At 39.1% G+C, this 25,455-nt stretch overlaps 2 protein-coding genes across 5 annotated transcripts in view; one reads left to right on the plus strand and one right to left on the minus strand.

Annotated features, from left to right (window-relative positions):
- The window catches only part of UCHL3 (ubiquitin C-terminal hydrolase L3), a 125,520-nt gene extending 105,140 nt beyond the window's left edge, over nt 1–20,380 (minus strand). The window contains exon 1 of the mRNA XM_073212502.1: nt 20,258–20,380. The gene's annotated coding sequence lies outside the window, so the exon portion shown is untranslated. The remainder of the gene's footprint in view (nt 1–20,257) is intronic.
- Nucleotides 18,685–25,455, plus strand: part of TBC1D4 (TBC1 domain family member 4) — a 192,041-nt gene continuing 185,270 nt past the window's right edge. Inside the window, exon 1 of one of the 4 annotated variants that reach the window (XM_073212494.1) lies at nt 18,685–20,332. In XM_073212494.1, coding sequence (XP_073068595.1) covers nt 19,835–20,332 — 498 coding nt within the window. In that variant the 5' untranslated portion in view covers nt 18,685–19,834. The remainder of the gene's footprint in view (nt 20,333–25,455) is intronic. The other 3 variants (XM_073212495.1, XM_073212496.1, XM_073212497.1) reach the window with 3 other exon arrangements.

A 25,455-nucleotide genomic window follows, 5' to 3' on the forward strand; every position in this document is an offset into this window, starting at 1 on the left:
CCACAACAACACAAAGCCCCAACTTCTGTGGGACACAGCGAAAGCAGTCTTAGGAGGGAAGTATATAGCGATCCAGGCACACTTGAAGAAGGAAGAACAATCCCAAATGAATAGTCTAACATCACAATTATCAAAACTGGAAAAAGAAGAACAAATGAGGCCTAAAGTCAGCAGAAGGAGGGACATAATAAAGATCAGAGAAGAAATAAACAAAATTGAAAAGAATAAAACAATAGCAAAAATCAATGACACCAAGAGCTGGTTCTTTGAGAAAATAAACAAAATAGATAAGCCTCTAGCTAAACTTATTAAGAGAAAAAGAGAATCAACACAAATCAACAGAATCAGAAATGAGAATGGAAAAATCACGACAGACTCCACAGAAATACAAAGAATTATTAAAGACTACTATGAAAACCTAGATGCCAACAAGCTGGAAAACCTAGAAGAAATAGACAACTTCCTAGAAAAATACAACCTTCCAAGACTGACCAAGGAAGAAACACAAAGTTTAAACAAACCAATATGAGCAAAGAAATTGAAATGGTAATCAATAGACTACCCAAGAACAAAACCCCCGAGGCCAGACGGATTTACCTCGGAATTTTATCAGACACACAGAGAAGACATAATACCCATTCTCCTTAAAGTTTTCCAAACAATAGAAGAGGAGGGAATACTCCCAAACTCATTCTATGAAGCCAACATCACCCTAATACCAAAACCAGGCAAAGACCCCACCAGAAAAGAAAATTACAGACCAATATCCCTGATGAATGTAGATGTAAAAATACTCAATAAAATATTAGCAAACAGAATGCAACACTATATCAAAAGGATCATACACCATGACCAAGTGGGATCCATCCCAGGGATGCAAGGATGGTACAACATTCGAAAATCCATCAACATCATCCACCACATCAACATAAAGAAAGACAAAAACCACATAATCATCTCCATAGATGCTGAAAAAGCATTTGACAAAATTCAACATCCATTCATGATAAAAACTCTCAGCAAAATGGGAATAGAAGGCAAGTCCCTCAACATAATAAAGGCCATATATGATAAACCCACAGCCAACATTATACTGAACAGCGAGAAGCTGAAAGCTTTTCCTCTGAGATTGGGAAGTAGACAGGGATGCCCACTCTCCCCACTGTTATTTAACATAGTACTGGAGGTCCTTGCCATGGCAATCAGACAAAACAAAGAAATACAAGGATTTCAGATTGGTAAAGAAGAAGTTAAACTGTCACTATTTGCAGATGATATGATATTGTACATAAAAAACCCTAAAGACTCCACTCCCAAACTACTAGAACTGATATCAGAATACAGCAAAGTTGCAGGATACAAAATTAACACACAGAAATCTGTAGCTTTCCTATACACTAACAATGAACCAATAGAAAGAGAAATCAGGAAAACAACTCCATTCACAACTACATCAAAAAGAATAAAATACCTAGGAATAAACCTAACCAATGAAGTGAAAGACCTATATCCTGAAAAGTACAAGTCACTCTTAAGAGAAATTAAAGGGGACACTAACAAATGGAAACTCTTCCCAGGCTCGTGGGTAGGAAGAATTAATATCATCAAAATGGCCATCCTGCCCAAAGCAATATACAGATTTGATGCAATCCCTATCAAATTACCAGCAACATTCTTCAATGAACTGGAACAAATAGTTCAAAAATTCATATGGAAACACCAAAGACCCCGAATAGCCAAAGCAATCCTGAGAAAGAATAATAAAGTAGGGGGGTTCTCACTCCCCAACTTCAAGCTCTACTACAAAGCCATAGTAATCAAGACAATTTGGTACTGGCACAAGAACAAAGCCACAGACCAGTGGAACAGATTATAGACTTCAGACATAAACCCAAACATATGGTCAATTAATGTTTGATAAAGGAGCCATGTACATACAATGGCGAAATGACAGTCTCTTCAACAGATGGTGCTGGCAAAACTGGACAGCTACATGTAAGAGAATGAAACTGATCACTGTCTAACCCCATACACAAAAGTAAATTCAAAATGGATCAAAGACCTGAATGTAAGTCATGAAACCATAAAACTCTTAGAAAAATACATAGGCAAAAATCTCTTGGATATGAACATTAGCGACTTCTTCATGAATGTATCTCCCCAGCAAGGAAAACAAAAGCAAAAATGAACAAGTGGGACTATTAAGCTGAAAAGCTTCTGTACAGCGAAAGACACCATCAATAAAACAAAAAGGTACCCTACAGTATGGGAGAATATATTTGTAAATGACAGATCCAATAAAGACTTGATGTCTAAAATATATAAAGAGCTCACCCAGCTCAATAAACAAAAAACAAATAATCCAATTAAAAAATGGGCAGAGGAACTGAAGAGACAGTTCTCCAAAAAAGAAATACAGATGGCCAAAGGCACATGAAAAGATGTTCCACATCGCTAATTATCAGAGAAATGCAAATTAAAACCACAATGAGGTATCACCTCACACCAGTAAGGATGGCTGCCATCCAAAAGACAAACAACACCAAATGTTGGCAAGGCTGTGGAGAAAGGGGAACCCTCCTACACTGCTGGTGGGAATGTAAATTAGTTCAACCATTGTGGAAAGCAGTATGGAGGTTCCTCAAAAAACTTAAAATAGAAATACCATTTGACCCAGGAATTCCACTCCTAGGAATTTACCCAAAGAATGCAGCAGCCCAGTTTGAAAAAGACAGATGCACCCCTACATTTATCGCAGCACTATTAACAATAGCCAAGAATTGGAAACAACCTAAGTGTCCATCAGTAGATGAATGGACAAAGAAGATGTGGTACATATACACAATGGAATATTATTCAGCCATAAGAAGAAAACAAATCCTACCATTTGCAATAACATGGATGGAGCTAGCGGGTATTATGCTCAGTAAAATAAGCCAAGCGGAGAAAGAGAAATACCAAATGTTTTCACTCATCTGTGGAGTATAAGAACAAAGGAAAAACTGAACTGAAGAAGCAAAACAGCAGCAGACACACAGAACTCAAGAATGGACTAACCGGTACCAAAGGGAAAGGGATTGGGGAGGATGGGTGGGTAGGGAGGGTTAAGGGGGGTGAAGAAGAAAGGGGTTATTATGATTAGCATGCATAATGGTGGGGGTGGGAGAAAGGGGAGGGCTGTACAACACAGAGAAGACAAGTAGTGATTCTACAACATTTTGCTATGCTGATGGACAGTGAGTGTAAGGGGGTTTGTGGTGGGGACCTGGTATAGGGGAGAGCCTAGTAAACATAATATTCTTCATGTAATTGTAGATTAATGATAACAAAAAAAAAAGAAGGAAAAGGGGGATTACTCCCTGATAGGATAAAACTAACTGCAAATCAGTGATTAATGCATGCTTTAAATATCCTTAATTTTGATCATTTAAAGGGTGTCAGATGATCAGCTATGGAAGTACATTTTTCTGATAATATTCCTTTCTCTTAAAAAAAAGAAAAGCAGTTCCTGTGTGGTGATCTCCAAGAAGTTCTTCACAATGGTATAAAGGGCATATCAAAGGGTGGGCAAAGGGTTTGTTTGTGTTTATACAGAGGATAAAAGCCTAGTTTGGCTACCGAGAAAACGAATTAAGATACGATATGAAAAACTTTCAACATCAACATTCTCTGGAAGAGTCATTCCAGAAGATGATCATCAAAAAACTCCAACAAAGATCCTGGTGCTGTTGCAGTTGTAGCTGCATTCATCCCACCAGTTCCTGGACTTGCCATTGGAATGAAGAAGGAGATATCTAAGCTGGCCTGTGCATACAGTAAAAGAACAAATTTGACTGGATCTATACTGTCGGAACTCAACCAAGAATTTGAAGAAGCGCAAGTTGCAGCGCTCCAAAATCTTGTGACTATAGACTATCTACTGTTAAAAGAACATATGGGATGTGAACAGTTCCCAGGAATGTGTTGTTTTAATTTGTCTGGTTTTTCTCAAAATATTCAAATTCAGTTAGACAATATCCATCATATCATTGATAAGTTTTCAGAAATGCCTAGGGTGCCTAACTGGTTTTCTTGGTTTCACTGGATATGGCTGGTACTTGTAGGTCTGCTTTGGTTATGTAGCTGTATTCCTATTATGTTAATGTGTGCATGCAATTTAATTAGTAATTTAAAACCTATACACGCTCATGTTACACTACAAGAAGATATGTCGAAGAAATAATCAATCTTCCCATGTTTTCTTCCGCCTGCTACTTCTATAGCTTTTCTTCTTCCTTCCTAATTACAACCCCTAAGTAGAATTCATGCCTCATATTGAAATTACTGAGTATCATAATTCTTCCAAGTGGTAAAGATACCCCAAGACAAATACTGGGCATAGAAGCCACAGTGCATAAATCTGCAAAAAAGTAAAAAGCTAACCTTTTCAAACAATATTGCTTCTCTCTCACTTACCAACTTTACATTTCCGTGTATGGCCCCGGATGATGACTGGTTAGCCAGAGATGGGTAAGATTCCTCAAGGGAGGAACAACTTAAGACAGGCATAGTCGCAGGGGGGCCATCAGGTGAGAAATTGGGGATCAACAGAGGTGAGGCTTAGGACCTCACCCCCCCTGTTTTGAGAGAAATCTTCTGTATCCGTGGATGTTTTGTTGCCCTTGTCACACACCTGATCATCTACATTTGCCCTCTTACAGCACTAAACTATGTTTTCTACCTTTACCTTGCATCTGCCTACCACTTCAGCATTTTATTAAAAGTAATAATAATAATAATAATGGAGAAATGTGGGATTTACATATAAATCAAGTATAAAAATCAAACGAATAATCGTAATTGACCTGATTATTTATAGTTCATGATGCGTGATCAAAACCAAAAGTTTCTGTGATGACTGCCCTTGTACTGTTCACCATGTAAGAACTTATTCACTATGTAAGAACTTGTTCACCATGTAAAAACTTGTTCATTATGCTTCAGAAGATTGGAGACTGTTGAGAATTAGGCTTGGGGTTGATTAATGATTGTGCATTGAGTCCCCTCTACAGAATTTTATTGTTGTTAACCATATGATCGATAAATATGAGATGCCCTCAAAAAAAATAAAGAAATAAATACATACATACATACATAAATAAAAGAGGGCTATGTTTAGATGAGTGATGAAAGTGTGCCCCAAACCATGTACCACTATATAACAATTGATCCAGTAGTCAAAGTCTGTGCTTCTGAAGAAAAAACATGCCAACAAGTGAGCAACAAAACCCATGATACTACTTAGCATTTGCCTTTGGATAGTGTAGATGTTTCTACTAGTCCAGCATCTAGACCTTAGCTTTGTAAGTCCGCTAGGCTAGTGATTTTGCATCAGGAGGAGGGATTCATGTTGACCACATACAGTGACGACGTGTGTATAACTAAAAAGCTCACTTATTAATTTACATGGAAGAATTACAATGGCCAAGTAGACTCTGATGGTTATGTCGTCCATTCAACAAATATTTATTGATCATCTCTGATGTGCCAAACTTTGCTACTCACTTGGGATATAGTAGTGAAAAGATAAATTTTCAGTGTTTATAATGTATTGGGGAAGTCAGACATTTAGTAACTCATAATAAAAATCAGCTGGTCAGCTTATTATGTAGTGTGGTGGAGTGGAAGGTTTACCCTTTTTGAAGACTGAACAAACTGAGTTAGCTGTGGGACCCAGGGCAGGAGGTGGTCTTCATGATGCCTGCCTGGCAGGATTTTATCACTGCTGTGGACCACTGATTGCTGTGTCTCCTCATTCTTCTCTTTCCAAACAAGAAGCTCACTTGTGTTACCCATCCTTGTTCTCGGTGTGTGGGGGTTGGGCAGACATGTTGCTTTTGGGTTTCTACATGGATGTACTACATGGATTTGTATTTGGATATGATGGAGACAACTGTGCATCAAATGGAGATTGACATCCCACTTTGATAAAGATATTTTTAATTTTTCTGTTTTCATTATCGTATGGGTAGTAAGTGGCAGAGTTTATGATTTCACATTTAAAATTGCTGGCCTTCCTAACATTGGAGACTAGTGTAATACTTGAAATTGAACAAAATACCACTTTTACTTTAATATAAATCCTCTGAGGATCTCTCAAATATAGGATTGTTATGTTTTACCTATCCTATTATTATTTTTGATAACAACTAACAACTAACAAAGTAACTTTAATATTATTACCATGCTTACAAGTACAGTTTGACTGACACAACATAGTTTAATGTAAAAGATATGTTGAACTAAATAAGTAATGAAAAAATATTTTTAAAACTGAAATGCTAGAGATGGGTTAATAAGTATTTTAGGACAAAGTTTTTTTACAATGAAATTTGAACTGGCTGAAGGTACTATTTACTTGCTCCAAATTGAACATTTAACAAGTAAGAAATGTGAGCTGTTTTATACATTACTGTTAATTCATTTGAAGAGCTATCTGCATCCCATTTCATTGTATCGTTTGAACATTACATATTCAAAGCAAACATGTAGTGTCTCCTCTGTGTGGAAAGAGGAGTGCCCAGGAATATTTGGAGGCCAGAAGGGCAGCCCTGGGTAGAAGTGGCCAGCTATTTCCTTGTAAAATAGGGGTAACTCCCAGGTTGCTGTGAAAACCAAACACCATATGTGAAACACTGTAAACACTGAAAACATACTAACACTCCTTGGGGAATGTAAATCAGAAGGATTCTCAATGAACATGAAATCAGAGAAAGGGGATTAGGCAAGCAGGATGTGCCCATCTTCACTGTTAAAATGAGTCTGTCTAGCAGGCTTCAGGACAACTGGTCTGTCTAGTACCTCCCCTTTATAGTGCTTAGAGATAGATTGACTAAATCTCAGTCTTTCTACTGCTTGTGTTTTCAAAAACTTTCGGTTTTGATCATGCAATATGACCTATAAACCATCAGGTCAAATATGAATATTCATTTGATTTTTGTACTTGATTTATATGTTGATCCCACATTTCTCCTATTATTATTATTATTTTTATTTTTAATAAAATGCTGAAGTGGTAGGTAGATGCAAGATAAAGGTAGAAAACATAGTTTAGTGCTGTAAGAAGGCAAATGTAGATGATCAGATGATCAGGTGTGTGCCTATGGACTAAGTATTAATCCAGGCTAGACAAGGGCAGCAAGACATCCACGGATGCAGAAGATTTCTCTCAAAGCAGGGGGGGTGAGGTTCTGAGCCTCACCTCTGTTGATCCCCAAATTCTCACCTGATGGCCCCCCTGCGACTGTGCCTGTCTTAGGTTGTTCCTCCCTTGAGGAATCTTACCCGTCTCTGGCTAACCAGTCATCTTCCGGGGCCATACAGGGAAATGTAAAGTTGGTAAGTGAGAGAGAAGCCATATTGTTTGCAAAGGTTAGCTTTTTACTTCTTTGCAGATTTATGCCCTGTGGCTTCTATGCCCAGCACTTGTCTCGAGGTATCTTTACCACCTGGAGGAATTATGATACTCGGTAAATTCGATATGAGGCATGAATTCTATTTAAGGTTTGTAATTAGGAAGGAAGAAGAAAAGCTATAGATGTAGCATATGAAGGAAACTTGGGAGGATTGATTATTTCTTTGACATATCTTCTTGTATAGTACCTTAAGTATGTATAGGTTTTAAACTACTAACTAATTTGCACACACATATTAACATAATAGGAATACGGTGACATAAACAAAGCAAATCTATAATTATCAGCCATCTCCAGTGAAGCCAAGAAAACCATTTAGGCACCCTAGGCATTTGTAAAAATTTATCTATGATATGATGGATATTTTCCAACTGTACTTGAACCATCAGACAAATTAAAGCAGCCCATTTCTGGGATCTGTTCACATCCCATATGTTCTTTTAACCATAGATAGTCTATAGTCATGAGATTTTGGGGTGCTACAACTTGCACCCCTCCCAACTCCTGGTTGAGTTCCAACAGTACAGATCCAGTCAAATTCGTTGTCTCACTGTATGCACATGCCAGCCTAGACATCTCCCTCCTCCTTCTTATGGCAAGTCCAGGAGACGGTGGGCTGGATGCAGCCACAACCGCAGCATCGTCCGGATCCCCGTGGAGGCTTTTTGATGATCATCCCCCGGCACAAGTCCTCCAGAGAGTGCTGATGCCGGAAGCTCCTCCTCATATCGTATCTTAGTTCATTTTCTGGGTATCCAAGCTAGGCCTTGATCTTCTGCGTAGAAACAAACAGACCCTTTGCCCACACTTTGACATGCCCTCTATACCACTGTGCAGAACCCATTGGAGGTCAGCACACAGTAACTGCTTTTTTTTTTTTTTTTTAATTAAGAGAAAGGAATATTATCAGAAAAGAGTACCTCCATAGCTGATCATCTGACACCCTTTAAGTGATCTAGCAATAATACATACAATAAGAGTTAGAAAAACACTGAGGAAGTAAGGACACATTAAAAATAGGAGCTGAAATTAGTATAGCTCAGATGAGTTCAGTGCAGAAAAACATATGTAAATGGTACCATGCTGTACAGTGACTTAGAGTGGGTTGCAATTTATTTGTTTTCTAATGTTAAACAAGTAATCCCTCAACCACTTATGAGTCACTGTAAGATTAAAGCAAAACACAGTTCAAGGTATGCCTAATTTAGTCAAAAGAGTTCTGAATTTTGCCCATGGGTCCTGCCTAATGCAGAGGACACTCTACAGTGGGTCAGATGTCCCCTTGGATAACATCTGGCCCCATATGTGTGGTCTTATGTTATTCTTATCAATGGTCCACACATTGGTTAAAATGTACCCCAAATCATAACAAGTTACAATTACATCAATTGCTATAGATTTCTTGACTTAGAGTGCTTAGGGAATCCCTAAATTTTCATTAATAATGCATTTAGAATTAGGTTGGGGTGCAAAGTACTAATTCTAAGTGATTCTTTTTAAAGTAGATTAGGGGATTGTGTTGGAGGTCCTCGATGACCCTTAGTTTGGTAATGCGTTAGGAGAACTCACAGGGTCAGCATATGTAGTTATACTCACCGCCATGATTTATTTCAGTGAAAGGACACAAAGCATAGCCAGCAAGGAGAAAAGGCACATGGGGCTAAGTCCCATGTGAACCAAATGTAAGCTTCCAAGACTCCTCTCCCAGTAGAGCTATATAGGATGTGCTGAATTCCTTTAGCAACAAGGTGGAACAAATTGTTAGAAATGATGCCCATAGGGAAGCTCATTAGAGACTCAACACGCAGGGTTTTTATTGAGGGTTGATCATATAGGCACTTCCTGCCTGGCAGGTACCCAGAATTCAGACTCCCAAATGGAAAGCAGGGGGTTGCATAAATTATATTGTTTGTACAGTTTAGACACAGTGAGCCACTCACACCAGCTAATGGTGGGAACCCTCCTGAAATCCATGTTCCCAGATGCCAGCCAAGGGCCAACTTTGTAAGCGGGCATCTGAAGTATAAGCAGTTAGGACTGCTATGTTAATCCTTTTTCCTTTACAAAGATAATAGAACATACCAAAAATTATGGAGATAACTTGCTATTATAGCATTTTATTATTGTTTAAAGAAATAATATGCTTTTGTTGCTAGTTTATTAGTATACTTCATTAATTCTCATGAAGTGAATGATGCTAATGTAAATTTAGCCTATATACTATTATACTGATCAAGAACTCAGTGATAATTTCAGAATGTAAATATTGAAAGTTTTCAAATTTGAATGAGAGACCTTTTATGTACGGCATAGATTAAATCGAATTTTACGATTCTTATGTTACTCTCAAATGAATGTGCTGATTTTACTAGGGTCTATATTTGATAAAGGGAATATTCCAGCTATTGATTTAACCACCATTTCATAGCACACAGAAATACTAAGTATAATGGATTGCATAGCTTGATTAACTTGATCTTGATTTATGTTCTTTTGAATTACAAGTGCCCTAGGTGAAAGTAGTTATTAATCTTTGGATAGTTACTATTTCACCAAGTGATGAACATTTATTAAAGAAAAGAACTTACATGTCTTACTGTGTTTCATATTTCTGTGCCAAGGGAAAGGGCAAAGAAAATTTTAAGATGTTTCATTAAAGAACTGTTATCAAGAAAATAATTGCAGAAGCTTACCACCTATGTGGTTCTGTATCTCATATTCAAATCTTTTTCATGAGTTAATTTTTGTGTATGGTATAAGGTAGTGGTCCAGTTTTATTCTTTTGCATGTAGCTGCCCAGTTTTCCCAGCACCATTTATTGAAGAGAATATTCTTTCCCCATTCTATATTTTTGGCTCCTTTGTCATATGTTAATTGACCCCATATGTGTGGGTTTATTTCTGTGTTCTCTATTCTATTCCATTGATCTATGTGTCTCTTTTATACAATATCATACTGTTTTGATTACTACAGCTTTGTAATATCCGGGCATGTGATGCTTCCTCCTTTCTTAAGATTGCTTTGACTATCAGGGTCTTTTGTGGTTCCATACAAATTTAGGATTGTTTGCTCTATTTCTGTGAAAAATACCATTGGAATTTTGATAGGGATTGCACTGAACTGTAGGTTTCTTTGGGTAGTATGGACATTTTAACAATATTAATTCTTCCAATCTATGAGCACAGAATATCTTTCCATTTATTTATGTCTTCTTCAATTTCTTTCATTAATATCTCAATAGTTTTCAGTGCATAGATCTTTCACTTCCTTGGTATTTATTCCTAGGAATTTTATCCTTTTTGGTGCAGTTGCAAATGAGATTGTTTTCTAAATTTCTCTTTCTGATAATTCATTATTAGTGCATAAAAACACAATATATTTTTATATATTGATTTGTATCCTGCAACTGCACTGAATGTATTAGTTCTAACAGTTTTTTGGTGGAGTCTTGGGTTTTCTCTATATAGTATCATTTCGTCTTCAAATAGTGATAGTTTTACTTTTTGTTTTCCAATTGGATGCCTTTAATTTCTTTTTCTTACCCAGTTGCTCTGGCTAGGATTTCCAATACAGTCATATTGTTTTTATGTTATATTAATATGGACATATTTAGTGTTTCATATAAATAACCATTTGTTCTGCTGGTCTGTCTCTCTCTTTCAGCTTTTCTTTCATTGGTAAGGTTTGCATTTTTTGCTTGAATGGTTGATTGTATACCAATATAATGCCCTGAGTAATTTTCTATTTGTTCTCTACTATGAGAAATACTCAGCAAAGGTCTTGGCTTCCTTGCTTTATAACCCCAAATTCTGGTTTTGCAATTTTTGAGTTTTTCTAAGGATGATTTATGTTATTTTTATGTCTTCTATACTTCTCTTAATTTCTTTAAGATTATTTTGCAATATTAGATTTAAAATTTTAAAATTTGTTGGTATGTCTTTCTGAACTTTTTCAGAAAGACTGTGTTTTACATCACAGTTTGTGGGGATTTTATTTTGCCCCTTATTCTCCTTTGTCTTATAATTTTGCATGAGTTTGGCCACAGTTCTTTTCCATTGCTTATTTAGAAAATGAAATATTTCCCACATTTTTTTAATGGGGGTGGTCCAACATGATAGATTTTCTAGTTTTCTTAATCCCAAACTCATTCTTTTGTTTCTTCTTCAGAAGAAGAAATGTTTCTTTCAGAGATGTCTACACTGTCTTTTTTTTTTGTTTTTTTTTTAAGAATCACTTAATAAGGGAGAATTACTTTAAAACAGGAAATATCATAATGGGTAGCTGAGGGGAGTGGGGTCTTAATCAAAGCTACATATTGAGTTAAATGATCCAAAGCAGAGATTAATAATTCTTCTCTAGAGTTATAGCCATAGTCATAAAAAATATTTCCTGGTCTAAATATCTTGCTCCACACACAGTGAAGCAAAAATGATGAGAAAATTTCATAACTTTCTAATCCAGAAGTGGTCCTATCCCCTCTTACAGGGTTTTTAACTACCCCACCATCATTTTTTGTTTCTTTCATTCTCTCCTTCCCCCAACCCATTTGGTTAAAAATACATTTCCTAGGCCACCTTCTTCAGGGTTTTAAGTAATCTCACTACCAGCTAATCAATTATTTTGTCAAAATTCTCTGTGAAGTTACATGTTATTCAAGAGTAATTTTAATTGCTAAAGCCCCTTTAAAGGCATCGTTGTGTTATCAAATCTCTTTACTCTAATTCAGCTAGTTTCTTCTTATCTTTTCTCTTTCTTCTAGTACCTATTTGAGTACAATCTGTACAAATATGAGCAGTGGCCCTTGTTTGAACCAAAAATCTTCCACCTAAAAAGTGTGACCCTAAAAAAAGATTCTTAATGCCTGTTTGACTCAGTTTTCTCATCTGTAAAATGAGGATAATTATTATTTATACAATTGTTATGAGGGTCTTTGGTACAGAGCAAGTACTCAGCAAATGGTGACTATTATTATTATTTCATTTTTAAATCCATGCATAATAATCTTGTAAGAATGGCTGTTTCCAGAAAGAAGACGGGTAGCTGGGAAAAGAAGCAGAGGGGAGACATACATCTTGCTGAATTTATAAATTTTTTTAACTTTTGAATTTTCTACCATCTACATATATTACCTATGCAAAACAATTACTGGTTTTAAAAATACTACATGTCTATTTGTTCTTTTTAATTTATTCTATATTAAAAGCTTGAATGATGAGTTTTAAAATTAGCAAGGAAAACTTGGAATAAGTCATCCATGACAGGCTTAAAATAGATTTTTAAACTATTTTAGGGCCCACTAGAAATAGTAACTAAACAAGAAACATTTCTACAGGGGACAATTTTACTGCAGCATCAATACTTCTTTTAGTGCAAAGATTTTCACTAGGTTCAAGAGAAAAGAGTCAATAATATCAATGTAAATCCACATAATTCTGAAGAGCATAAATGTAAAAATTCATTCAATGATAGAGCGTATAGAGGGCAAAGTGCTTAATTGCTCCACACTAATATTCTCTTTCAAATGTACAGTATTTTGTAACATAGTTTATTTCATATCCTTGGCTGATGAGCTGTATGAGCTAAAAATATGCATGTGGGGTAAATAGAAGTTTTCAACCAGAATCCCCACCTGACCTTGATAGTGATATGCATATAAGGGACTGTTTGCACATCAATGTGGGGTCAGGGGTGGAGAGCAGCAGCCATTCTCTCCTTCCCTCCATTCCTGGTACAAAACTGGTCAGGCGCCTGCCAGTCACCAGGGACCAGCCCATGGAGGTCCTCCAGGAGGAACAGGTGTGAGAAGCAGAGTGCAATTGGCTGTAGAGGGAGAGATGTGGAGTGGAGCTGAGCAAGAGGGGGCAGAGGGCACCAGGAGAGAGAGCTAAGCAACTGGGGTTTGGAGGGGAGTGCCCCTAGGTGGGAAAGAGACTGAGCCATGAGAAATAAACCTTTAATCCCCAACTTCTCACCCTTGTCTTCCTTTGGTCTTATTACATTCATAGGAAACTTGCCCTGTGTGGGGAATTCCCTTCCTCAGGGAGCCACAATGCATTAAATAAATGTTCATTTTAACCTTGTTTCCTTTTCTGCCTAAAATAAGTTTTATGAGAGTTTTTCAGACCACTGGAAGCACTTATGAATTATGCAGAAGACAAAAATGGGTACTGTAAAGTTATCCCAGCCTTATGGTAGAAGAACAATCTGTTTCCTCTGTATAAATTAGCTTTTGAAACTGATTCTGTTCTCTGGGATTCAAGGAAGCTCTAAATTAATTCATTCACCCATTTATTAATCCCCTGTGTGCCAAGAACTGTGCACTTGATTAGCAATCAGTTGCTATGTATTCCATTCATTTTCTACATTACTATCATTCCCCACTTTTTGTGTACCTCAAATTCCTAATTTAAAAAATGGTACTTTCATAATTCTTGCCATCTGTCAAGAGCATTAAGAAGTAGCACCAATGTTTGGTGTAGTTGGCTGTAGAGGGAGAGATGTGAACTGAAGTAAATGAACAATCACCTAAATTTTTGTCAAGACATTTTAAACACTGTCAAAAGGCAAGGAAGGGGTGGCTAATTTCTTTAAACATTCCATGAGTATTTGAAAACAATCTGTATTCTTTTTGTTATGTGCAAAAAAGAAAATGATAAACTGGGAAAAATATATGCAATGTATGTTGCACAAAATGTTACTATTCCTAATATAGGAAGATTCTATAATTTGACCCTAGTTAAAAGAAAATATGAAAAGATATGAGCAACACACCTTTAAGAAAAAATACAGATGATCAATAGATATGAAAATCTGCTATTCCTTTCTATTGTTTCTCATTATTTTCTTGACTCTAAATTTATCTTTATTACCTCCTTCCTTATTACTTCTTTGGATTTCTATGATAGCAGTACTTTGTAATTTATGAGTTTCTTGTGTGACAGTACAATTTTTGTTACTTTCACAGGTGCTCCATAAAAATTTTGCATATTTCTTATTGGAGATATATATGTACATATATACTTAAACTTGTAAACTATGTTATTGAAATTTATAAATTTGATATTTGGTTTATTTAAACTTATAGTACCTGAGAATCATTTGTTAAAGTCACCAACTAAAGATGTTGATATATTGTTTTTCCTGCTATTCTTTTTATTTGTTTGGGAGCAATTTGCTTAGTGTATATGTGTTTAAAAATAATACTATCTTCATAGTACTTTTCTGGCAAACATTTCTGTATGAACTCCTTCATCAAATTCTACTTAATCTGATACTGAAACTACTCTCCTGGTTTTCTTTTCATTCACATATGCCTGATATGTTTTCATTTATTTATTCTCACTGTTTCTTTATCCTTTTGTTTAAAAACTGAGTCCATAAACAACATATTCCTGGATCTGTAAGTCTTCATCTTTTGGTCAGAATAACAGTTTACTATAGTTTACCACTTGGAGTTACTTTAGCCATATTATTTTAAGTTTTTTATTTATCACATTTAGTTTTGTTTCTTTTTCTCTCCTTTTTAAAAAACTTCCCATTCGTTTTCCACTGGATAGAATAATATTTCACTGCTTTTAAAATCATACATTGTGTATCTTTTTTTTTTTAATAGTTACCCCTTATTTGTTCCCTCTTTCTTCATCTCCATCTCCCAAGTTAGGGAAGACTTTAGCATCTAGGGCAAGAGAAACTGACTTCTAGAGTACATATTCTAACTTTTGAAACTTTGCCAGGTCCTTAGCTTTTGAAATGAAACCTGAAAGCTAAGAATGGACTCTCTTGTTATCTGTGTTTTGCTGTATCATCCTTTCCCCTGGAGCAGTGAAGATGCAATGTCCTCCATTCAGGGCTGGGGAAGGTCAGAGGGAACAAGAAACAATAGCGGAAAGCCCTGTTATTATCTCAAAATTTCATTCAGTCACAAATGCTTGTGCTCTGTTTGCTATTTCCAGTCAGACCTCCATTACATTTTTTGAGAGGAATTTTATTATTTTCTAGTATTTCGTAAATAGCTGGTAGATTTAGTATGCTTGAGTGAAATTATCCAATTAAATTGTTTAGTATAGCACCTCTGTAATATTAAAACTCTCCTCTTAATCTTTAGTTTCTTAAATTCTAAATTTCTATTTATTCAATTCAATTCAATTCATTCATTCATTCACTGAACATTTATTAAGAACCTAATGCATGTCAACTGTGCTTTCTCTTGGAGGAGAATACAGGACAAAACAATCACTTTTCTCAAGATGCTCTCTTTGTGGTGGGGGACACAGACAAATCACCCAACAATTTTAAAGAATGTGATAAGAACTAAAATAGTGGAATGCGTTTAAAAAAGAGCAAAGAAGAGACAGCCAATGACCAACTCTAACAAGAAATGTCTTCACAGAAAGGATATCTTTTGAATTGGGTCTTGAACAATGAATGGCTATGCAAGTAGTGAAAGGACAGAGGAAACTCAAGCGGTGGGGTGGTAGACAGCAAGAGCAATCGGTAAGAGGGAGAAGCCTACGAGCCCCAAACATTCAGAAGCATATGATACATTTGGGAATGAAGAGATTGTCTGAATGTGGGGGTAGGGAGAAATGAGTAGTAAATATAAGACTAGAAAGACCTCTGTTTTGAACTTTAGAAAATGTGCCTTCACAGATTTCTCAGTAGGGAAGTACACTAGATGTTGGAGGGGGCACAGAATACAAGAGAGAGGCAGAGACAGAGAGAACACACTTGTGCCAGGAAGCAAGGAAACAAGCTAAGAGATTGCAACAAACTTTCGCAGGCTTGATACCACCATAGTAGCTTATATTGCCCTTATATTGCTCATGTGGTATAAATTGTTTAACTCGGATTTGACTGGATCTTAACAATTTCTAATTAGTGCTAACAACATTAATTCAGATTGAAATACTGGAGGAACACTATTTTTAAAAATGTAAGTGTTCACTTTTGGATATCCTAACTAGAGGTGACTATTAAGAGTATTCAGAAGATACATTTTGCAGATTATTTATTGGAAATGCTTTCCATTGGTACATTATTTGGTCCTGTTTTTTGGGGGGAGGGGTTGAGAGTGGAAGGATTGGGGGTTAGAGGCTGATTTATTGCCCTACCATTTAGTAAACATTATAGGGTTGCCTATTCTGTGTAATACCTAACAAACATTTTACAGTTGAATCTTGTCATCTTTTTGTAAATTCAAGTGATTACATATGTAATAAGCACTTTAAAAAAATTTTTTTTATTAAGTTATGATTGATACATACTCTTATGAAGGTTTCACATGAAAAAACAATGTGGTTACTACATTTACCCATAATATCAAGTCCCCACCCATACCCCAATGCAGTCACTGTCCATCAGTGTAGTAAAATGCCACAGATCCACTGTGTGCCTTCTCTGTGCTACACTGTTCTCCCCATGATCCCCCACACCATGTGTACTAAGCATAATACCCCTCAATCCCCTTCTCCCTCCCTCCCCACCCACCCTACCCTTTGGTAACCTCTAGTTCTTTCTTGGAGTCTCTGAGTCTATTTTGTTCCTTACGTTTGTAATGAGCACTCTTTTAACGTGCATGCACTTCTGTAAAATTCTGCAGGTGATACAGTGACTAGTAGCTTGTTTAAAAACTAGTAGCTTGCTGATGGACCATGACTGTAATGGGGATATGTGGTGGAGACTTGATAATGGGGGAAATCTAGTAACCACAATGTTGCTCATGTAAGTGTATATTAATGACAGCAAAAACAAAACAAAACAAGAAACAACTAGTAACTTACCACTTAGTTCATGCATGTAGTAAGTCAAATGTATAAATGATAATAAAACAAGTTATATAAGATATAGTATAATAATTCTATTGGACAGTATAGGACAGATTAACAATACAGTAGCAAACTACTCTACAATCTCAGTGGCTTAACACAACAAAGTTTAATTTTCACTCATAAGAAATGTGCTGTGTGCCCCTGAGATTCTCTAGGACAGCTGTCCTCTGTGTTGGCTCACCATTCTGGGATGTTCTGATCACGAGGAACCTCCTTATGGACATGTTTCCATGATGGCCACTGGTGGGGAAGAGTAGGGCTGAAGAGCAAGAGTGGACTGGAGCAATGCCTAATGGTAATTAAATGCTTCTACTCAAGCTGTGACCCAGGTCACTTCTCACATTTCACTGCCAAAACAAGTCTTTTATGACAATGACTAACTTTCAGAGGGCAGGGAAGAGCTATATTCCCATGTGTCAGGATGCAGAGAGGATCAGAAATTGGAAACAGTAATGCTCATTAGTATATAGTAAGATAAACATCACAAAAAAGTTACAAAAATAGGGCTAAGGGCATTCCAGAGAAGTAAGCAATCACACTTAGCATGTCATGTAATAAAAGACAATTCTGTTTTTCTGTCACTATGTGAAAGTTGTTTATTGTCTCACTTTCTTTTATCAGTTGGAAATGGCCTACTGCTGGGGCTCCAAATGCAGTCCTGGCTCCCCAGATGGTTAATCTGGTAGAACTCACATGACTTCCATGCTCTCCCTATGTCTTTGTTCTATTCTTTCTCTTACAGATCTTACTTATGGGGCCTAGGGCAATGGGAACTGTATGAGAGGGTTTCTAGTGAGGTTCTAGAAGATTTCTGTCCAATATTCAAAGAACTTTTCACTGCTTCTCAAGGATATGGGTCTTTTTTTGCACAAAGCCTTGGTGGAATGGTTAAAGCAAATGACTAAATCAAAACAATAATGTGTCCACCTTATTAGAATTTAGACACTTATTTGCAAAGTGGTCATCAAGGTGCACACCTAAATTCAGTCTCGGAAAAATAGGCAGTTGATCTTACTGATCTTACATAAATAGGATAAAAAAATAGTCCCAGGACTTTATACAAAGTACAATTAAACCAAAAACAATGAGAAACTTGGGGTTTCAGTCTGTCTGTAAGAAAGTCTCTTTTTTGGAGAAAGTTGGAAACTTTCAGTGTCTTTCCATTTATTTTGTTTACCTCTTATTTAATTCTTAATTATAATTGATTATGAATAAAAAAGAATCAGCATCTGATGTGCTACAATGAAAAAAATACCTATCTTTTTAAAATTTAAGATGATCAAATTATCCCTAAAATATTTTTTACGTTTCCTGGAAACATTCATTATTATATATAAAAGGGTGCAAAATCTGTACACGAGCTCTGAACTGGGAATATGCATGAATAAAATAGGTTTTCCACATTTGAAGTTGTCTGCATTCATTTTTGTCATATGATGTTATAAAGTATAATCCAATTAAAATATCGTAATATGATTTAAAAACCGAGTACTTTTAAAGATTATTAAGAAATAAGACTCAGAAATTATTGTGCAGTCTTTAGAAGGCATTGAAACCAAGCAAACACTAGCAAAAAAAAAAAAAAAAAAAAAAAATCCAGCGCCTCATTGAGTGGCCCCTTCTGCAGGGGGCAGCAGAGACGTCAGGAAAGAACAGAGATCTCGGTGACCCGAGAGAGGCGGAGCCGGCTCGGGCAGTGCCCGCGCCAGGCGCTGGGTTGCTGCCCCGGGGCGTACTACAGGGACGAGCTGGGACAGTGCCGAAGGAGGAGGCGGAGAGGCAACTTCACAGATAAGCGTTTAGAGGCGACGCTCACCGCCCGCCGGACGGGAGGCCGGGTAGTAGCCCGACAGAAGCAGTCTGGAAGGAAGGAAGGAGGGAAGGAAGGAAGGAAGGAAGGAGGGAGGGAAGGCGGGGAACAGTTGGAGGAGGAGCTGCGAGCTGGGCTGCGGCGAGAGGAGGAGGAGCGGCCCTGCGAGGCCACGTTTTGTGTTTATTTTCCTTCGGAGCACTTCTCGCAGGCCCTTCCCGAGGGCTGATCGCGCCGAGCCCCGCCACCCCGACCTCCAGGTGACAGCCGGTCAGCCTGGTAGGCGTCAGCTCCGCCCCGTCACCCCTCCCGCCCACAGCCCATTCCCCGCCCAGCCTCCCCGTGCCAGCCCGAGGCGCGCGGCGGCCGCAGCGGCTCTGCGGCGCTGGAGCGGGCGGCGCCCGGCGGGGCCCTCGGCGTCGTGCTCGGACCAGGCAGAGCCGCGGCCGACCAAGGGGGAAGTCCGGCTCCCGGGCGACAGCCCTAGGAAGGAGGACGACGATTTAAGCCGCCCTCTCCTGCCAGTCCAGCTGCCGGGCGCTCGCTTGGTGCCCGCCGCCGGAGCCGCGACGGTGAAGTGCCGCAAGGGGCAGGGCCCCTGAAGTGCGGAGTTTGGGGTCGCCCCGCGCCCAAACGGGCGCCCCACGCGGCCGTAGGCACAGTTTCAGCGGCACCGACAGTGCCGAAGTTAGGGGCGCGGTGCGCCTAGCCCGTCGCCTCCGCGCCCTAGTGAGGCGCGGGTTATGGAGCCCCCCAGCTGCCTTCAGGATGAGCCGTTCCCGCACCCCCTGGAGCCCGAGCCTGGCGTCCCTGCGCAGCCGGACCCCGGGAAGCCGGGCGACAAGCGATTCCGGCTGTGGTACGTGGGAGGCTCGTGCCTGGACCACAGGACTACGCTCCCCATGCTGCCCTGGCTCATGGCCGAGATCCGCCGGCGCAGCCAGAAGCCCGAGGCGGGCGGCTGCGGGGCGCAGGCGGCCCGCGAGGTGCTCCTGGTGCTCAGCGCGCCCTTCCTGCGGTGCGTCCCCGCGCCGGGCTCGGGGGCCTCGGGGGGCGTGGGCCCCGCGGCCGCGCAGCCCAACCCCGCGGTGTTCATCTTTGAGCACAAGGCGCAGCACATCTCGCGCTTCATCCACAACAGCCACGACCTCACCTACTTTGCCTACCTGATCAAGGCGCAGCCTGACGACCCCGAGTCGCAGATGGCCTGCCACGTTTTCCGCGCTACGGACCCCAATCAGGCAAGACCGAGGCTCGGACCCGCGGGGGAGGGTCCGGCGCACCCGGGAGAAGTAGCAGGGCTGGAAACGCTGGGACCCCACCTTAGGGACCGACTGTAGCCGGGCTGCGGACACGCACCCTCCACGTGGCGCGCATGAGCGCCAGCGCGTCCCGCTCCTCCGACCCGTAGCCTGGGAGGCGACGGGCGCGGATGACCCGCAGGAGCAAGGGAGGCGGGGAGCGGTCCCGGGACCGTGGAGGAGCCGGCGCGCCCCGGGAGGACGCAGGGAGCAGCGCGCGTCTCGGGAGGAGCGCGGCGTCTGGGGTGTGACTGTTGAGGGCAAGCGCGGCCTCGCCCGTGCGAGTGCGTGCGTAACCTGTGAATGCGGGAGAGGAGCGCGGGAGGCTTGGGTTCCTGGAGGCCCTGCACGCACTCTTGGTCGTGGTCGTTCTGCAATTTAACTCATTTGGACGGTCGCGTCGTAGTCACAGAAGCACCTGCAGGTCTCGGGTCTGGGAGGTTTTTTCGTAGCAGGGCTGAGGAAAAAGTCCCAGACGCTGTCATATTGTCAGAGAAGCACGAGCGGGCGTTTAGATGTTGAGTGGAAAGACTTTTTTCTTAATTTCTTAATTTCTTCCTTTCTCGCCCTCTCTCCCTCCCCCTCCCTCCCTCCATTCCTTCCTTCCATTTTTACACACTAATTGGAGACAGAATCAATATCTATTTGGGTGATTTAAAAACCGTGTCATATAAGAGCTCACAATCTATTTTCTAGTATGGTTTCTCCAAAGTTTCTTGAGTCGAGATGTCTGTTACCAAACAATGCGTTTTTACTTCCTTAAAAACACACTCAATCCTTTATGTAATGGCAAGAGGAAGCTAAACAAAACATACTACAGTGATTGTGTCTTTGAAAACTGGCCTTAAAAAAAATGGTTTTTACCATATCAAAGGCCCCCAAAATGCTCTTCCAAAAACAGTTTACTGTTTGCAGAGTACTTTAGCTTCTTTGGAAAAATAATGTTGTCTAAATATAAATAAATAAAGTCTCAGTTGCACCACGTGGCTTGCTTTGGTAGCAGGGAAATCAATACTCAAATGAGGAAGACATTCTATAAAACTTTAATTTTTTTCTTAATTCAGTACTTTAATATCTGTAATTGAAACACAATTCTGTCCAGTAGGTTTTTGCAAAAGGCTTGTAGCTGAATTAAAGAAAACAAAAGCTCATTGTCTTAGATTTCATCAGTGACTTTATGAAACAGGTTAACATCTGAACACTGAACTCCTAATGTGAAAAGAACAGTTTTAGTTTATGTAACCACTGTTGTGTGGATGGTAAAAGACTTGTTCCAAGTTATGTCAAGATCATAACCATGATTAAAATTAACTTCATTTTATGATTATTTGTTCAAAACATATTTTTAGCTTTCACTTATGTTGAAACTGGAGTGCCGTATGTTGTTTCTATCTGAAAGCTATCACTGTCTTCATTGCATTACAATTTTTTGGTTCCATCAGAAAGAAATTGCATTTTTGGAGGACTTTAAGAAATGTTTCATGATTCTTGGTGGTTTATGTTAAAGTTACTTTCTTCAGAAGTGATAGAGGTTCTGCTAATATCATTGACGGACAAAGTTTGTTTATAGGCCATGGCATCTTGAATTTTCAACAGTGGCTATTGAATCTCTCCTGGATTCATTGGTAGGAGGTCAATTAAAAACATCCCCTTTTGTTACCTCCATTATGTATTTCCCCCTTTTGGTCCTGTAGGAACATTGGAAGCCACATGGCATTGATAAAAGAAAAAAGAAAGCCAATTTTTCCTGTTCATTGCCGTTTCTCAGTTGAGTCTCTGATCCAAAGATATGAATTCCTCTTTGCTCTTAACCTGAAGAATCCCTGGCAGAGGATAGTTAATTTGAAAGGCCAGGTGTTGTCCCCCTAAAGATTATCTCCAGCCATAAAACGGGGGTTATAAACTCAAATGCCTAGGAAGAGGGTTGAGTGAGTAGTACAGTGGAAAACTAGATAGTGGGTGTCCTTTTTCAAGGTGCTACTCAACTGTAGTTGGAAATTGCATTAGCAGAATACAAGTTCAGTGTTGCCTCTAGAGCTTCTGATCCACTCCCCCAAATAGTAGAAATCTGGATTTTTATGTATGAGTATTAGCAAATATTCTAAACATTTAAGAATCCTGTCTGGGTGATGGGCAGTGTACACATCTGAGGTTTGGCTTCAGAGATCTTAAGGGCTGCCACTTTCAATCTTTGGCAAAATATTTGTTGAGTGCACAAGTGCAGTCACCAGACTCTGTGCGCTGTTTATGACAGTTCCTTTTGAGCATCTGAATTCACTCAGAAGTGGTGATTCTGTAGCTGAACTTGTTAAAGAATGAGTCTGTGGCATTGTTACCATTCAGCAGAACGCCTCATATAGAGTAGGCTCTGGATGGTCCTAGGCACTCTTGAAATCAGAAGGAGAAAGACCTGTTGTTTGCTTTACCCCTGAGTTCTACATCTGAAGGGGGGGGGAATTATTTAGTTGGACTTAAAGATCGTTGTTTAAAGTGTCTGCTGTGTTTTGCCCAGTCAGTGATCCAGGTATGGGAGGTAGCCTGGAACAACCAGCCTATAGACATCTCCACATAAACTTGCCCCTGGTTTGTCTCTCATGCCCACCCCTTTTCTGAAACAGCTCTCTTTGTGGGGTGACCATAAAATTTACTGTTTAATCTAGGACAATTTTTTTTGAGAAAAGGAGTTCCACTAATAATTACACAGCATAGTAAGTATAAACCTGTCTGTTTAGGGCAAACCAGGATATTGTGACCATAGCTGAATGGCATGCTTTCTGTTCATGCTCAGCCACTGAAATGGAGGATTGTAGTTTCCATATATAAAATGATGTTTTGAAGAATATCAACTCATATCTTTTGAGGAGTGGATGTACATGTGACCTCAGAGGTGGGCGCGCCCAGCTAGTAGCTTGAGCCTGCTGTGGGGAGTTGCCTTAGTGCGGTGCTCTCTGGCTCTGCACCTTCCTGTTGGGTCACAGTCAGTTTGAGGGTGTGCATCTGGAGGAGCGCTCAGCCACAATGGCCTAATGTAGAACTATTCCTCCCAGGTGCAAAGAGAGGTGGGGGTCAGGAGCAAATGAACCAGTTCCAGGTCAAATATATGCCAATACAGATGGGTTCCCATTTATTCAAGCCTGTGTAGTCTCGCTCAGGAGGGATGTCAGCCTTAGTACATTTCAGATGTGAAAGTTGGATGCTTGAACTACTAAAAGTGCTTGGCTCTACGTATTTTTAAAAATCCCACTGGCATCTGTTGAGTTGTAGACTTAAAACTGGTTGTGGAACTGAGAATATCTGATTCATTATCTAAGATCTAATATTCTTCAAATATCTTGGTCTACTTTTAGAAAGAGGCTGTATATATGGCATTATTTCAGTTTCCCTATTAAAAAGCAGAAATTGTTTTGTATATATTTTACCATATTAAAAAAAGCAAGAGTTTTTAGTGTTTATGAGTATTGTTAGAGATTAAAGGTGTTGATTACCATTTTCGTGAGACTCTTAACAGCATGAAAATATTTCATAATTATAGAATGGGCAATCATTTAAAAGCCAAAACATTGCTGTAACTTTCATTGATTTTGTTTATTTGTATGTTTCTCGAAACTTCCAAGAATAGACTTTCGAAGAGATTTTACAGATTCTGTTCTTCAAAGTGAATTTGACTCCAGTTTTTTTCCACCTCTAAGTTCTCTAAATCTGTAGCTTTCTTTTGTTCCTCTTAAAATATTTTTCTGAGCTTTGTTCAGGGAACCCAGTTTTCAACTTAATTTCTGTTGATATTTTTCAAAAAAGTTATTTCCCTCAGTTATTTCTCAGAATTGATGGTTAATGGCTTTGGTAATATACTAGTCAGGAAACCAGAGTAGTAGAAATCTGGACATTTTCACATTTCTCTCTGCTTTTTGACTGGTTTTCTGCTATTCTAGAAAGGTTGTTCTCTCCCTTCTCATGTTTGCTGTAGCCATTTTTGTTCTGTTCTTTCCCTGAGGTGGAGGTTAATCTGCCTTGGCTCTATGGTAGACCGTTGACTGTAGGGTCTGGAGAGGAAAGGTAAACGTGTGCGCAGTGTCTCCCAGTTGTTGAGAGGGTTAGATAGTAATGAAGATTGAGGTTGTTCAGTATCCAGAGTTTGTCATAACCCAGAGGTTCTCAAACTTGAGTGTGTGTCAGAATCACCTGGAGGACTCGTTGAAACACTGTTGGACCTCTCTCTCAGTTTCTGATGCTAAAAAATTCCCTGGTCGTCAGACTACTGGCCTTGCAGTTTGAGAACCACTGCCCTGAATGATTTGTCCATTTTGTTGGTTAAATGCGCACTTCTGTTCCCTTAGTTATTTTTCAGTCATTTTCAGACTTGAAATTTCAAGGTGAATGTAAGGAAGAATCATATCTGATTACAGAAGTATTTAAGAGGTTCTTCGTAGTCTAACTTAAGAGCTCTTTGTATCTTCTTCCCCAGATGTTACTCTGTCATAAGACTCTCCATGTATTGAATGAACATTTTAACTTTCAAAGCAAACGTTTTGAGTTCTGGAGATGGAATAATCATTTTTTTAGGAATGTATTCTATTGTTAAATTGCAATGAGTTTTTGCAAAAATTAAAGCTTTATTGTGCATCCATAGAAATAATAGCATTCAGCATGTTTAATATATTGGCTATTGAAAAAATCAGGCAAAAAAGAAATAGAGAGTTGACAGCCTGGTGAATAAGATGATGGCCACTTTGAATAATTATTGCAAACCATTCTGTTTGATCCTTTTTTTTAAACCTTAGTGCCTTTGTTTTATTAAATCATCCAGGTGGTTGTTTTAGAGTCCCATTTCATTTGGGCTGTGTTGGCATGTCTGAATCAAGTCAACATGCAGTTACTTAGATGTTGCCCTTTGTAAAATAAGGGATAGATCAATTATAATTTAACTTAGTAGTATGCAGAGAATTATTGACCAGGAACAGGATTTTGCTTGAAATATGGTCTACGTAAAGTATTAAAACAAATACAATAACTCCTTGGGAGGTATCAGCTAAAGATGTCAGTGGCTTGTTACATAAGGTTGTAAT

The sequence above is a fragment of the Manis javanica genome, chromosome 9 (assembly GCF_040802235.1).
Source record: "Manis javanica isolate MJ-LG chromosome 9, MJ_LKY, whole genome shotgun sequence".
NCBI classification, from domain to species: Eukaryota; Metazoa; Chordata; class Mammalia; order Pholidota; family Manidae; genus Manis; species Manis javanica.